Source organism: Sapajus apella, unplaced genomic scaffold, assembly GCF_009761245.1.
Source record: "Sapajus apella isolate SASKATOON/1434 unplaced genomic scaffold, GSC_monkey_1.0 scaffold15, whole genome shotgun sequence".
Lineage (NCBI taxonomy): Eukaryota > Metazoa > Chordata > Mammalia > Primates > Cebidae > Sapajus > Sapajus apella.
Genome location: NW_022436955.1, coordinates 1,326,373 through 1,340,863, shown reverse-complemented (window position 1 = coordinate 1,340,863; position 14,491 = coordinate 1,326,373). Strand labels below are relative to the sequence as shown.

Genomic DNA, 14,491 nt, shown 5'->3' with positions numbered 1-14,491 from the left:
AAGAAAGTAATTGCATTTACAAAAGCTATAAATAAAATAAGATATCTAGGAATAAACTTAATCAAAGAAGGGAAAGATCTCTACAATGAAAACTATAAAACACTAATGCAAGAAATCGAAGAGGACACAAAGATATACCCTGTTCATGGATTGAAAGAATTAATATTGTTAAAATGTCTATATTACTCAAAGCAACCTACAGATTCCATGCAATCCTTATCAAAATACCAATGACATTCTTCAAAGAAATAGAAAAAATTCTAAAATTTATACAGAACTACAAAAGACCCAGAATAGCAAAGCTACCCTGAGCAAAAAACAAAACTGGAGGAATCACATTACCTGACTTCAAATTATACTACAGAGTTATAGTAACCCAAACTGCATGGTGCTGGCATAAAAACAGACACAGGGATCAATGGAACAGAAGAGAGAATCCAGAAATAAATCCATACATCTACAGTGAACTGGTTTTCAACAAAGGTGCCAAGAACATACATTGGGGGAAAGGACAGGGTCTTCAATAAATGGTGCTAGAAAAACTAGTTATCCATAAACAAAAGAATAACACTAGACCTCTATCTGTCACCATCTACAAAAATCAAATAAAAATGGATTAAAGACTTAAATCTAAGACCTCAAACTATGAAGCTCTACTAAAAGAAAGCGCTGGGGAAACTCTCCAGGACACTGATCTGGGCAAAGATTTCTTGAATACTCCAAAAGCTCAGGCACCAAAGCAAAAATGGACAAAAGGGATGATATTAAGTTAAAAAGTTTCTGTACTGCAAAGGAAATGATCAACAAAGAGACATCCCACAGAATGGGGGAAACTATTTGCAAACTATCCATCTGATAAAGGATTAATATCTAGAATACATAAGGAGCTCAAGTAACTCAATGGGAAAACGTCTAATAATCTGCTCAAAAAATGGGCAAAAGATCTGAATAGACATTTCTCAAAATAAGACACACAAATGGCAAACAGATGCTAAACATTACTGATAGTTGGAGAAATCCAAATCAAAACTACAATGAGCTATCATCTCACCCCAGTAAAAATGGCATTTGTTCAAAAGACAGGCAATAATGAATGCTGGTGAGGTGGTGGATAAAAGGTAACCTTTGTACACTGTTGGTAGGAATGTAAATTAGTAAGGCCACTAAGGAGAACAATATGGAGGTTCCTCAAGAAACTAAAAACAGGCTGGGCACAGTGGCCCATGCCTGTTAATCCCAGCACTTTGGGAGGACGAGGTGGGTGGATCACGAGGTCAGGAGATCGAGACCATCCTGGCTAACATGGTGAAACCCCGTCTCTACTAAAAAATACAAAAAATAAGCCGGGCGTGGTGGCACACGCCTGTAGTCCCAGCTTCTTGGGAGGCTGAGGCAGGAGAATTGCTTGAACCTGGGAGGCAGAGGTTGCAGTGAGCCGAGATCACACCACTGCACTCCAGCCTGGGCAACAGAGCAAGACTCTGTCTCAAAAAAACAAAAACAAAAACAAATAACAGAACTACCATGCGATCCAGCAATTCTGCTACTAGGTATATACCAAAAAAAATTAGTATATCAAAGAAATAAATCTTAGTATATCAAAGAAATATCTGTGATCCCATGTTTATTGCAGTGCTATTCATAAGAGCCAAGATTTGGAATCAACCTAAGTGTCCATCAACAGATGAATCAATAAAGAAAATGTGGCACATATACATGATAGAGTACTGTTCAGCCACCAAAAAAGAATAAGATCCTGACAATTACAATAACATGGATAGAACTGGAGGACATGATGTTAAATGAAATAAGCCAGGCAGAGAAAGACAAACTTTTCATGTTCTCACTAATTTTTGTGGAAGCTAAAAATTAAAATAATTGAATTCATGAAGATAGAAAGTAGAAGGATGACTACCAGAGGCTGGGAAGGGTAGTTGGGGTGGGGGAGAAATGGGGTTGGTTAATGGAAATACAGTTAGATAGAATGAAGAGCACCTAGTATTTGACAACATTAACAGGGTGATTACAGTCAACAATAATTTAAATGACATTTAAAAATAACTAAAAGAAAAGCACAAAACAAAGAAATTTTTAAAAACCAAAAGAGTACAAATGGAATGTTTGTAACACAAAGAAATGATAAATGCTTGAGGGGACAGATATCCCATTTACTCTGATGTGGTAATTACTAATTGTATGACTGTATCAAAATATCTCATGTGCTCCAAAAATACGTATTACTATGTCTCCATTAAAAAAATGCTCTTGAAAGGTAAAACACACTGACTTTTCATACATTAAAAATAAACAAACAAATAAATAAGGTAGTGCTAGTCAAGGAGTGGAGGTGCTCATAAATGGCCGAATAGGTGGGGAGACATAGCCAGAGCTTTGCTGCTGCACTGCCATTTGAAGATCAATCAAACAAATGCTAGGAAAGGTAGCACTGCTAGGTTTATGCTTCTATTCCCTAGAGTATCATTTTGTACGAACAAAGTCCGAATTGCACTCTTTCAGAATTATTCTTTACCTGGGACTTCACAGGCTGTGCACGAAGCTCCTCCCCACGATACTGGGCTAAGAATGGTGGTGGATTTACATGTCCAGTTACACTTTAGCATAGTACTAACTATGGATGGGGGAGTGAGGATACAGAAGTATACAGGTTGATCACTCTTAATGTGAAAATCCAAAATCCAATACTTTTTGAGTGTAGACATGAGGCTCAAAGGAAATGCTCAATGGAGGATTTCAGATTTTTTGATTAGCGATACTTAATCAGGTATCTGCAGATACTCCAAAATCTGAAAAAATCTGAAATCAGAAACACTTTTTGTCCCAAGCATTTCAGATAAGAGAAGTTCAACCTATAAGAGAAACTCAACCTATAGCAGTTTTTGTTCCAGCAACCCTTGGAGGAGGAAAAAAGAAATATCTGGAATAATTCTCATGGTGTAGGTAAGACATGACTTGGGTTTTGAAGTCCAAACAAAGTTGGGAAAGGGAGACGACTAAAGAGGGAATTCTAAGTGAGGGGAACAGGCCCAATCATCAGGACCTGTTTGTAGGACAGTAAGGTAATGGTTTGTATTGGAAAGAGCTGGTTAGACAGTGGTCATATAATTAAGGGTTTTGATGCATCAGGAAACTGGGTGCCAGTAAAGGTTTTGAACAGGAAAATGCTGGAATTAGAAGCATACTATGTAATTCTTGACTAAAGGGTCTCTAGGATACTTTTCTGCCAGAATATATATCCAACCTGCCAGTAGAGGTTCTTATAAGAACTCATACTTACCATTGCAAAAGAAAGACCAGTGAGCCTATGAAAGAATGAGTCTGGAAATGGAAACAGATTTTAATAAAGGACAACTCTCACTTACAGAGATTGTCTAAGCTCCACTGGGCACAGAAACCAACTTGACGTTTCAGATAATCAGGATCATTAGCCCAGGACTCCAATGTGACAAGCCGGTCACTAATACTGGATTCAGAAATAGTCAATTTATTTTCACCTGTTTGGAAAGACATAATCCTTGAATTAACAACGAAAGGGCAGGATGATTTGCTCAGCAAATTAGTATTGGTAAGGAGTGAGAAGAGGCAATCAAAGAATTGGAGACTAGAATAGATTTCAATTAAAATTTCTAGGGATAACATAGCCAAAGAATTTTGACTATTTTCTTTTCCTTTTTTTTAGTCACAGGGTCTTGCTCTGTTGCCCAGGCTGGAGTGCAATGGCACAACTATGGCTCACTGTAACCTTGAACTACTAGGCTCAAGTGAACCCCCCGCCTCAGCGTCCCAAGTAGCTAGAAACACAGGTGCATGCCACCATGCCTGGCTGGTTTTTAAAACTTTTTGTAGAGATTGAGTCTTGCTATGTTGCCCACCCTGGTCTCGAACTCCTGGCCCAAAGCAATCCTCTGGCCTTGACCTCCCAAAGTGCTGGGATTACGGGCCTGAGCCACCACACTTTTTCTAGAAAGTAGCAATCTCATCACTAAATTTTTGCCTATAAAAAGTGAGTAATTATGGTTACCAAGTTTTAATTCTTAGGTGAGAAAATCCTTGTCTTTGTCCCTGTTATACTTCATTGGCTTTAACGTGTCTATCCAGGCGAAAACAGAATGTATGCCCATCTGATGGGGTTCAAAGTGTAAGCTCATCCAGTAACTAAGAAAAATAAACTTTTTAACAACCAATACAGAAGATCATTAGTGCAAGAAGTCACTATACCTACTTGTCTGTGCAAACTTTTCCAGTGCGATAAGTGCAAAAAGCATGACTGTGGGGTGGGACTGTAACTTCTGAAAAACAACAAAAGATAAAAAAAAAAAATCATTCCCCTGCAGAAGTGGCAAGTTATCAGTTTCATTTCCTTGCCCAATATGTGCTAGATGTTTGAGTGGTCAGAAAAGTTTCATTCATTCAAGTCCTCTATTATCCATTTGGCTAATAATGTTAGTAATGAAGAACAGAGACAGACTCTCTCACTTTTGTATTTTTTTTCTTAAAGTCACTAGGTTAATTGATAGATTTGGAAATTTCGAAAGTATTAAATACACTATGTTATTTTCTTAGTAAAATTTATATTAGGGATTTGTTAAATAAAATATTGATTTTCACATTCATTTATGCAAGCCAAACAGAAACCTAGAATTATAAACTAAAAATGATCTTTTACTTAGAACCCTAAAAAGAACCACTTATCACTACCAAGTTCCAAAATTATAAATGATTAAATTAACAATTAATGGCTTAGTTTTTAATCTGTTCCCTGAAAGGAATTCTATAAATGCTGATGGTAGACAGGAGAAAACAACAAGTGAGTTCTTTTAGTTACAGTTAAGTTCATGTAAAACGCATGAGTTCCGTTTTAAGGAAAGGTCTATCTGTTGAACATGACATCTTCTCATAGCCATTCTCTCCCTACTGCTGCATTGGGAGCCACCAGAGGAGCTCCAGAACATCAGAGGATTCCCACTCACTTCCCTGGTACCCACCTAAGTTCTGAAAAACTCACATAATCACTATCCCTGATGCTGGAAAGCCCATTCTGCATTCTATTTCTTCTCATATCCATCTGAAACCCTCTGCCTGGCTTTTCAGGCCCTAAACCCTTTCTAGCTGGCTACTCAGTCTGTGTCCCATCTCTGAACTCTGTCTTCTCTGATCAGACAATTCTCTGTCTCTGGGCTTCTGCCTGTGATGTTCTCATAGCTAAGAAACCCATTTTTTTCTCCTCTGGGCACAATAAAATCCTAATCTTACGGCATGACCCAGCTGAGGGTCCACCTTCATCAGGAAGTCTGACTTTCATGACACTCCAGCTCTCATTGCCCATATCACCCATCTCCCTCACCTTCTCATTTAGTCTTTTTTTCTTGAAACAGAGTCTTGCTCTGTCATCCAGGCTAGAGTTCGGTGGCACAATCTCAGCAATCTCTGCCTTCCAGGTTCAAGTGATTTCCTGCCTCAGCCTCCTGAGTAGCTGGGACTATAGGTATATGCCACCACACCCGGCTAATTTTTTTACTTTTAATAGGGACTGGGTTTCGCCATGCTGGCCAGGCTGTCTTGAACTCCTGACCTCAGGTGACCTGCCCCACCTCAGCCTTCCAAATGCTGGGATTATAGGCGTGAGCCACTGAGCCCGGCCCTCATTTAGTCTTGAGGAAGTAATTTCTCCCATGATCACATCCTGTGATAAAATAGAGGCTAATTATCTTGTGAGTGGTTTTGTTTCCTCAACTAACCAATAAACTTCTTGAAATCAAAGGACTGCCATGCTGTATCCCCAGACACTGTAGCAAATATTCCAGAGTGCTCATTGAGAGTAAGGTAAGTGTTTTAAGCACATATCAGGTGGGTATTGACAAATAAGGTTTTTCAGACCAGAGTTCTGAAAAAGGCCAATGCTCACTGGGCCTACAAAAATAACTTTTAAAAATACGGACCATTCAAGACCGCAGGCCAGCACTATGAGAGATCTGAAGGCACAACCTTAGCAAACCACAAGCTTCACAGACAATATATTAAATACTCCAGTGACAACAGCTTTAAGAACAGTAGCAGTGAGGAGGAGGGCAGGAAGGAGTAGAGATTTATAAATACTGGGAATCTGACCTGATGGCGTCCTGACTTGGAATGCCACGTAATTTTGCTTCTACTGTGGAGGTCCCTATTACCATTTGGCAAACTCTAGGAACATGCACAAGAGCCAATCATAGCAGCTATCTTATGACCAAATTTAAAACCAGGCCAACTCAGCTGTTTTTGCTGGTTGGGATAAATTCCTATCCCACTCTCTTTTTTAAACATAAGAGGGAATAAATAAGCACTTGGGAAACACCTGCAAATAAAATTTATAAGTGATTCTATTCTCTGTGCCAGTGGTTATGCCAGCAATTTGAGAAAATGCACAGTTCTAGATGACGCACACTTCCAGATGACTAAGAATAAATAGTTTTCATGTCTCACTTACCAGACACTGTAGCAAATATTCCAGTATTCCTGGGCTAAGTAAACCTATACTTGCAGGACCTACACAAATACAACAAACACTTGATATAATTAAAATGCCATATTATTTTAAAACAGTAATAACAATCAAATTGTTTTGGTAGAACTCTTTTACCATTTACAAAATACTGTCATGCACATTATCTTATTCAAGCCTCCTGCTCTGAGGTAGAAAATAGTACCAGCCCTATTTCACAGTTAAGCAAGTGAGCCCACAGAGTGAAGTAACTAACTCCAGGGCACTTGGGGAGCACATGGCAGAGTCCAAACCAGCAGCCACATGTTGATTTCTAAACCATTGTTTCTTCCACAACATGTGAAGTGGCTGAACTCTGCCCCTGTACTTTGCTGTTAACTTTCTTAAAATGGGTAATATTCACAAATAAATTAAACACTTGCTTCTCAGGAACTGCTCCAATCTGAAGTTCCTTTTCCTCTCCCCCTACCTTGTATGTCTTCATAATCTAGCTAAACTTTATGCAGTGTGTATATTATGCAAATTATATATAGTATACATACATACATATCTTTGTTATGCTGAATTTAGCTTTTTTCCCTTTTTTCTTTTTCCCGCTCCCTATTCTTAAAGCAAATAAGCACAACTTTTTTCTTTTAAAACTTTCCCTGAAAATCCACAAAGCTAAATTAAATTGCATTCACCTCTGTAGACTTTTAGTAATTTTCTTCCAGTTAGCCTATGTCTCTCAATATTGTTTTTAAGAGATTCTTTCTGGTATAGCAGGCTTGATCAAAGACGACAGTACAAATTTCCCTTTAATGTCAAATAACTTAAGATCTTCCATTGTGGAGTGTCCCAAAGTTACCTGCTAGTTTCTCTGCCAAGCACCCTAGGACTGCAGATGTGTTCCTGTGTTTGGCAGGATGGCCTGAGTCTTGGCAAGCTACTTCTCCATTTAAATTGAGAATTTCAGTCAATTTCTGGAGTGCATCCTAAAACAAAAATGTACAAGTGAATGTGACCTATATACTACACAGGTTATTTTCCCAGACTCATTTTTTTGAGACAAAAGCTATAACCAGCACTTTGGGAGGCTGAGGTTGGCAGATCACAAGGTCAAGAGTTTGAGACCAGCCTGGCCAACATGGTGAAACCCCATCTCTACTAAGATACAAAAATTAGCTGGGTGTGGTGCTGTGTGCCCATAATCCCAGCTACCTGGGAGGCTGAGGCAGGAGAATCACTTAAATCTGGGAGGCAGAGGTTGCACTGAGCCAAGATGGCGCCACTGCACTCCAGCCTCGGAGACAGAGCAAGACTCTGTCCGCCCTCCCTCCCCCCAAAAAAAGGCTTTAACCAGGTATTAAACTCAGAATGACCATATAAAAATTATGCAGTGTACCCCAATGATATCATTATTGATGGGAACTAACTGATCAACCCGAAAGTCTCCTTACATGGCTTAATAGATTCTATTTCATTTGAAATACGTAAGCTGTATCAAATATATGCTACATATTCTTGAATCACTAAACAGATTAAACGCACTCAAATGCCATTATGATTATTAACATTAAAGGCTAGTGATTTTGAAGTTAAAAATTACGTTTAAAGAAAGTTTTACTAAGCAAAAACAAATCCCAAAGTTTTTTCTTTTTGTTCTCACTGTGTTGCCCAGGCTGGTGTTCAGTGAAGTGATCATGGCTCACTGTAGCCTTTACCTCCTGGGCTCAAGTGATCCTCCCACCTTAGCCTCCCTCGTAGCTGAGACTACAGGCACATGTCACCATGCCCAGATAAATTTTAATTTTCTGTAGAGATGGAGGTCTCATTATGTTGCTCAGGCTGGTCTTGAATTCATGGTCTTAAGTGATCTTCCAGCCTCTCAAAGTGTTGGGATTAGAGGGATGAACCAACAGAGACGAAGGCAAATTAAAACAGGCAACTCTTATAAGCCTAAGCAAAGGTCAATTGACTGGTGAGTAGGCTAAAGACTTTCCCCTTCTGTCCACCATGTTTTCCTGTACTGGGCTTAGACAGATTAATCAAAATGCCAGAATCAAGGCTGGGCACAGTGGCTCAAGCCTGCAATCCTATGGCTTTTGGGAGGCCAAGGTGGAAGGATGCTTAAGCCCAGGAATTTGAGACCAGCCTGTGCAACATAGCAAGACCCCATCTTAAAAATAAAAGATGCCAGAATCCAAAAAAAAAAAAAAAAAAGAAAAAAAAGGATTCTGTAAAACACATGGACTAAGGCAATGAAAGTTTGATACTTTGGTTCTATATAAGGGATAACCAAGGTTATACTAATCATTAATACGTTTGAGTAAGATTCAAAAATGCTTTCAACTTTTTTTTTTTTTGAGATGGAGTCTCACTCTGTCACCCAGACTGGAGTGCAGTGATGTGATCTCAGCTCATTGCAACCTCCACCTTCCAGGTTCAAGTGATTATCCTGTCTCAGCCTCCCAAGTAGCTGGGATTACAGGCACATGCTTGCCATCATGCTGGCTATTTTTTTTTTTTAATTTTTTTTTTAGTAGAGATGAAGTTTCACCATGTTGGCCAGGCTGGTCTCGAACTCCTGACCTCAAGTGATCCATCTGCCTTGGTCTCTCAAAGTACTAGGATTACAGGCATAAGCCACCACGCCTGTTTTTTGTTTTTTTTTTCTTAACAGAGACAAGGTCTCACTATGTTGCTCAAGCTGGTATCAAGCTTCTGAGCTTAACTGACCCTCCTGCCTTGGTCTTCCAAAGTTCAGGGATCGCAGGCATGAGCCACCCAGTTTTTCCTCCTAATAACAAACATTTAAAAATTTTTTGTTATGAGGAAATTGCTTAGAGAAAGGTAAGAAAATCAGCTCAGCAACTGAACATTCTCTTCTAGCTTCTGAATAAAGATCACTACCTCAGATACAAATACTTCTTTTTTTAACCGGGTTGGAGTACAGTGATGCAATCTTGGCTCACAGCAGTCTCAATCTCCTAAGTTCAATCGATCTTCCCACCTCAGCCTCCTGAGCAGCAGGGACTACAGGCAAGCACCACCACATCCTACTAACTTTTGGAATTTTTTGTAGGAACAAGGTTTCACCATGTTGCCCAGGCTGGTCTTGAACTCCTGGACTCTAACAATCTGCCTGCCTTGACTGAGATTACAAGCGTGAGTCACTTCACCCAACCTAAATGCCTTTTTTTTTTGAGACAGAGTTTCACTTTGTCACCCAGACTGGAGTGCAGTGGCACGATCTCAACTCACTGCAACCTCCGCCTGCCAGGTTCAAGCAATTCTCATGCCTCAGCCTCCTGAGTAGCTGGGATTACAGGTGCCTGCCATCACACGTGGCTGATTTTTTTTTTTGTATTGTAGTAGAGACAGGGTTTCACCATGTTGGCCAGGCTGGTCTTGAATTCCTGATCTCAGGTGATCTGCCTGCCTCAGTCTCCCAAAGTGCTAGGATTACAGGTGTGAGCCACCGCACCCAGACTTAAATGCTTCTATTTTTAACATTTTAAACATTTTAACCTAGGCTGGGCACAGTGACTTATGTCTATTATCCCAATACTTTGAGAAGCCAAGGTGGGAGGATCCCTTGAGTCCAGGAGTTCAAAACCAGACTGGGCAACATTGTGAGACCCTTTCTCTACAAAAAAAAATTTTTTTAAATTAGTTGGGTATATGGTGGTGCACGCCTGTAGTCCCAGCTTCATGGAAGACTGAGGCAAGAGGATCACCTGAACCTGGGAGGTTGAGGATATAGTGAACCATGATTGTGTCACTGTACTCCAGCCTGGGCGGAGCAGGGCAGTTCAAGGAAGAAGGGAAGGAAGGAAGAAAAGGAAAGAAGGAAGGAAGAGAGGGAGGGAGAGAAGAAGGAAGGGGAAGGGAAAGGGGGAAGGAAGGGGGGAAAGGGAAGGAGTAGGAGGAATGAAAGAAAGGAAGAAGAAAAAAAGAAATTAAACTAAAGCCTTGACAGAGAATGTGGCGGGGCAGGGTGGCTCACGCCTATGATCCCAGCACTTTGGGAGGCTGAGGTGTGTCAACTACTTGAGCCCAGGAGTTCAAGACCAGCCTGGGCAACATGATGAAACTCCATCTCTACAAAAAATACAAAATTAGCCAGACATGCGGTCGTGTACCTATGTTCCCAACTACATGGGAGGCTGAGGTGGGCGGAACACCTGAGCCAGGAAGGCTGTTGCAGTGAGATGTGATGGTGCTATTGCACTACAGTCTGAGTGACAAAGTAAAACCCTGTCTCAAAAACAAATAAATAAATAAAAAGACAGAGGGCCAGGCACAGTGGCTCATGCCTGTAATCTCAGCACTTTGGGAGGAGGCTGAGGAAAGTGGATAACTTGAAGTCAGGAGTTCAAGACCAGCCAGTGCAACATGGTGAAATCCTGTCTCTACTAAAAATACAAAAATTAGCCGGGTGTGGTGGTGAGTACCTGTAATCCCAGCTACTTGGGAGGCTGACGCAGGAGAATCGCTTGAACCCAAGAGTTAGAGATTGCAGTGAGCCAAGATCGCGCCACTGCACTCCAGCCTGGGTGACAGAGCGAGACTCTTGTCTCAAAGAAAAAAAAAAAGGAGGATGTAATTCTTCATTAGTAATAAAAAATAAATTTACATAATAAATCAATATTGAATAAAACAGACCCCAAATGTATAAAGATGAAACACATTACTTCAAATGTTCTTTATGGTAATTTACCCTGTGCTTAAGCACAAATGATAGTTGCATAAAAGTTATTAACTTACTTTAGTGGGCAATGGACATTCATCTAGTAACAACGTTATAACAGCTGGTCCCAATGGATCTTCCAGTGGAATAACTCTAATTAAAGACTGGACAACATCCAACCATCCTTCATCTAAGAGCAAATCAAAAAGATTATATGATGGAGTCGCTATTTTTAAAATGTGAAAATATATAACTTATCAAGTCACACAAGATCAATTCACATTAAAAGAAACACTTTTGGCCTATAGATTTTTAGCAGCTAATATCTGGCATGGACATAATTATCAATTGCTAGTCATTGTGGTGGAGTAAAAACATCTTAAGTTACAGGAGTCTGGCGCTTTGTGGGTACTTTCATTTGGAAAAAAGTTAAGCTATGGTCTTGAGTTCTCACATTAAAATAGTTTTAAGCATCTTATTTACTACATAGGAGTTAACTGAGAAAACGAAGTATACTCAGCAGTTGGCTTTGTTTTCAGAATGATACTTAGGAAACAAAGGAACAAAAAACATCCTTGGCCAGGGGCTGTTGCTCATGCCTGTAATACCAGCACTTTGGGAGGCTGAGGCAGGAGGATCTCTTGAGCCCAGGTGTACAAGACCAATCAGGGCAACACGGTGAAATTTTGTCTCTACAAAAAGAAAAACTGCTGGGTATTGTGGCATGTGCCTGTGGTCCCAGCTACTTGAGAGGCTGAGGTAGGGGGATCACCTGAGCCAGGGTAGGTTGAGGTATAGTTGAGCTGTGATCATGCCACAGCACTCCAGCCTGGGCAACACAGTGAGACTCTGTTTCAAAGTGTGTATGTATATGTATGTATGTGTGTGTGTATATGTATCTCCTCTCCAATCCAGAATAGATATAGATATAGATATATATCCTCTCCATTCCAGAAAAGTATGGTCAAATATCTGTCAATGATAAAAACAAAAAAAGAGATGCAATATGCATTGCCTAGTACACTTATACAGGGAAATTTCCATACAGTAAGGGCTTTTTTCTTTGTTATATATGCTAGTTTTTTGGAGTCTTTTATTTCAAAACAAAAACAAAACAAAAGGTGGCTACATTTCTTCATTATTATATATTCATTATACAGTAATAAAAACAAAACTAAAAATACCTGTTTCTGCCATTTCATGCAATGTTATCATTGAATAGGGAGGTTCCTGATCACTGAAAAAAAAAAATTCAAGGCATTAAACCTGAGGAAATAATAAATGACAATTCCAAGTAAAAATTCAAACTGGAGGTGTGGGGATAAAAAGAGACAGAAGGAATGAATACAAATGTAAGGAAAGAGATAGAAGAGACAACCTGAGCTATGACCTATAAGGATGAATGTATACTATATGTGCTCATTTCCACAGTCACTGTCCATAATGCCCACAAACAAAATGGGCAAGTGGGTACAGACAAGAACTAGTATGTGTCCTGAGGTAAAACCACAGGACTAAAACTGGAGACCACAGCCTACTCTCAGCTTTACCCTTAGAGGCTCAATGCCCACCGAGACAAGCTAGGAAGGTCAACATCATCTTCTTCATACTTACCTCAGAGAAATGCCAGGAAGAGAGATGACAATCCCAGCTGAGGACTTATGGAAGCAAGGGCCTATAAACACATCTTCATTTTGAAGTTTCCTTCTGAAATACCACTACATGCTTATACTTCATCAAATGGTATTACAAGAAAACAAAACCAAACTTAAGGAACTATTTAACATTCCAGACATTGCTCCAAAGTGGCATTATATACCTTAAGTCAGTGGTGTGATCCCAGAAATCTTTAAAAAGTGTTTCAGGGGAACTTCAATAATGAAATGTTTTCCATTAAACAATTCTAACTGCTTAACAACTCGCCACTTATTTGTTTACATATTGTGGGTCTCTGTTTTACTGTGGAAAAAAAACCCAAAAAAGCTATTGTCTTAAGTCATTTAATCCTCAGAATAACCCTGTGATATAGGAATTAGCATGGTCATTTAAGGTACTTATTAGATGATGGCTGTTTAAATAATGTAATTGACTGATGCAAACATTTCTGAAGAATAATCTGGCAATAATAAAATTAAGTATGTATATATACAACAGTTCTAGATAAATTTTTACACAGGTCCAAAAATCAATGTATATTTGTGCTGTTCATTGCAGTGCTATTTGTAGGAACAAAAATTTGGCAGTAACCTAAGTGACCATCACCAGATGAAAAACGTAACAAAATATAGTACTTTCAGGCATACAAAGGAATACTCTGTAGCAGTCAGAAGCAGTTGTGGATTTATATACAGCAACATAGATTTCAATGTTGAGAGAAGTTAAAAACAAAGAGATTTGTATACCATGTCACCCTCTTTTAAAATATAGCAAGGGGGGCCACGAGCGGTGGCTCATGCCTGTAATCCCAGCACTTTGGGAGGCTAAGGCGGGTGGATCACAAGATCAGGAGATTGAGACCATCCTGGTTAACACGATGAAACACTGTCTCTACTAAAAATACAAAAAAATTAGCCGGGGGTGGTAGCACGCACCTGTAATCCCAGCTTCTCAGGAGGCTGAGGCAGGAGAATCACTTGAACCTGGCAAGCGGAGTTGCAGTGAGCCAAGAGTGCACCACTGCACTGCAGCACGGGCAACAGAGTGAGACTATGTCTCAGAAAAAAAAATTTTTTTTAATTAATTATTTTTGAGACAGGGTCTTGCTCTATTGCCCAGGCTGGAGTGCAGTGGAGCGATCGCAGTTCACCGCAGCTGCAAACTCCTGGGCTCTAGCAGTACTCTGGCCTTAGAATCCTGAGTACCTGGGACCACAGGCACATGCCACTGTGCCAGCTAATTTTTAAATTTTTTTGTAGAGATGGGGTCTCCCTATATTGCCCAGGCTGGTCTTGAACTCCTGGCCTTGAGCCATCTTTCTACCTCAGCCTCTCAAAGTGTTGGGATTACAGGTATAAGCCATTGTTTCTGGCCAAAAAATTATTGTTCTTGAAGACTAACAAATGCACCAGTATTTTATGGAAAAGTCTAATACATTTCTAAAAATTTGTTTGTATTCACAGTACACTGTTTTATGCTTAATTTTTGAGGAACTAAATGAAACCAGATTTCTATAAATGTGATTATCAAATGTTTATATACTTAAATTTACTAGCAGGGCCTGAAGCAAAAAGAACACATAAGTAACTATAAAAAAAAAATACTACCATCTACTGAGCAACTGTTAAGTACAAAGCTCCACACTAAATGCCTTATATACATTA

At 39.6% G+C, this 14,491-nt stretch overlaps 1 protein-coding gene across 2 annotated transcripts in view; it reads right to left on the bottom strand.

The window, feature by feature from the left end:
• RSPRY1 (ring finger and SPRY domain containing 1) overlaps nucleotides 1-14,491 on the bottom strand; it is a 51,859-nt gene that overhangs the window by 20,204 nt on the left and 17,164 nt on the right. For both annotated transcript variants that reach the window (XM_032283968.1, XM_032283967.1), the window contains 6 exons: nucleotides 12,356-12,408; nucleotides 11,249-11,361; nucleotides 7,347-7,473; nucleotides 6,485-6,543; nucleotides 4,241-4,307; nucleotides 3,381-3,512 (listed from right to left, as the gene is read on the bottom strand). In XM_032283968.1, coding sequence (XP_032139859.1) covers nucleotides 3,381-3,512; nucleotides 4,241-4,307; nucleotides 6,485-6,543; nucleotides 7,347-7,473; nucleotides 11,249-11,361; nucleotides 12,356-12,408 — 551 coding nt within the window. The remainder of the gene's footprint in view (nucleotides 1-3,380; nucleotides 3,513-4,240; nucleotides 4,308-6,484; nucleotides 6,544-7,346; nucleotides 7,474-11,248; nucleotides 11,362-12,355; nucleotides 12,409-14,491) is intronic.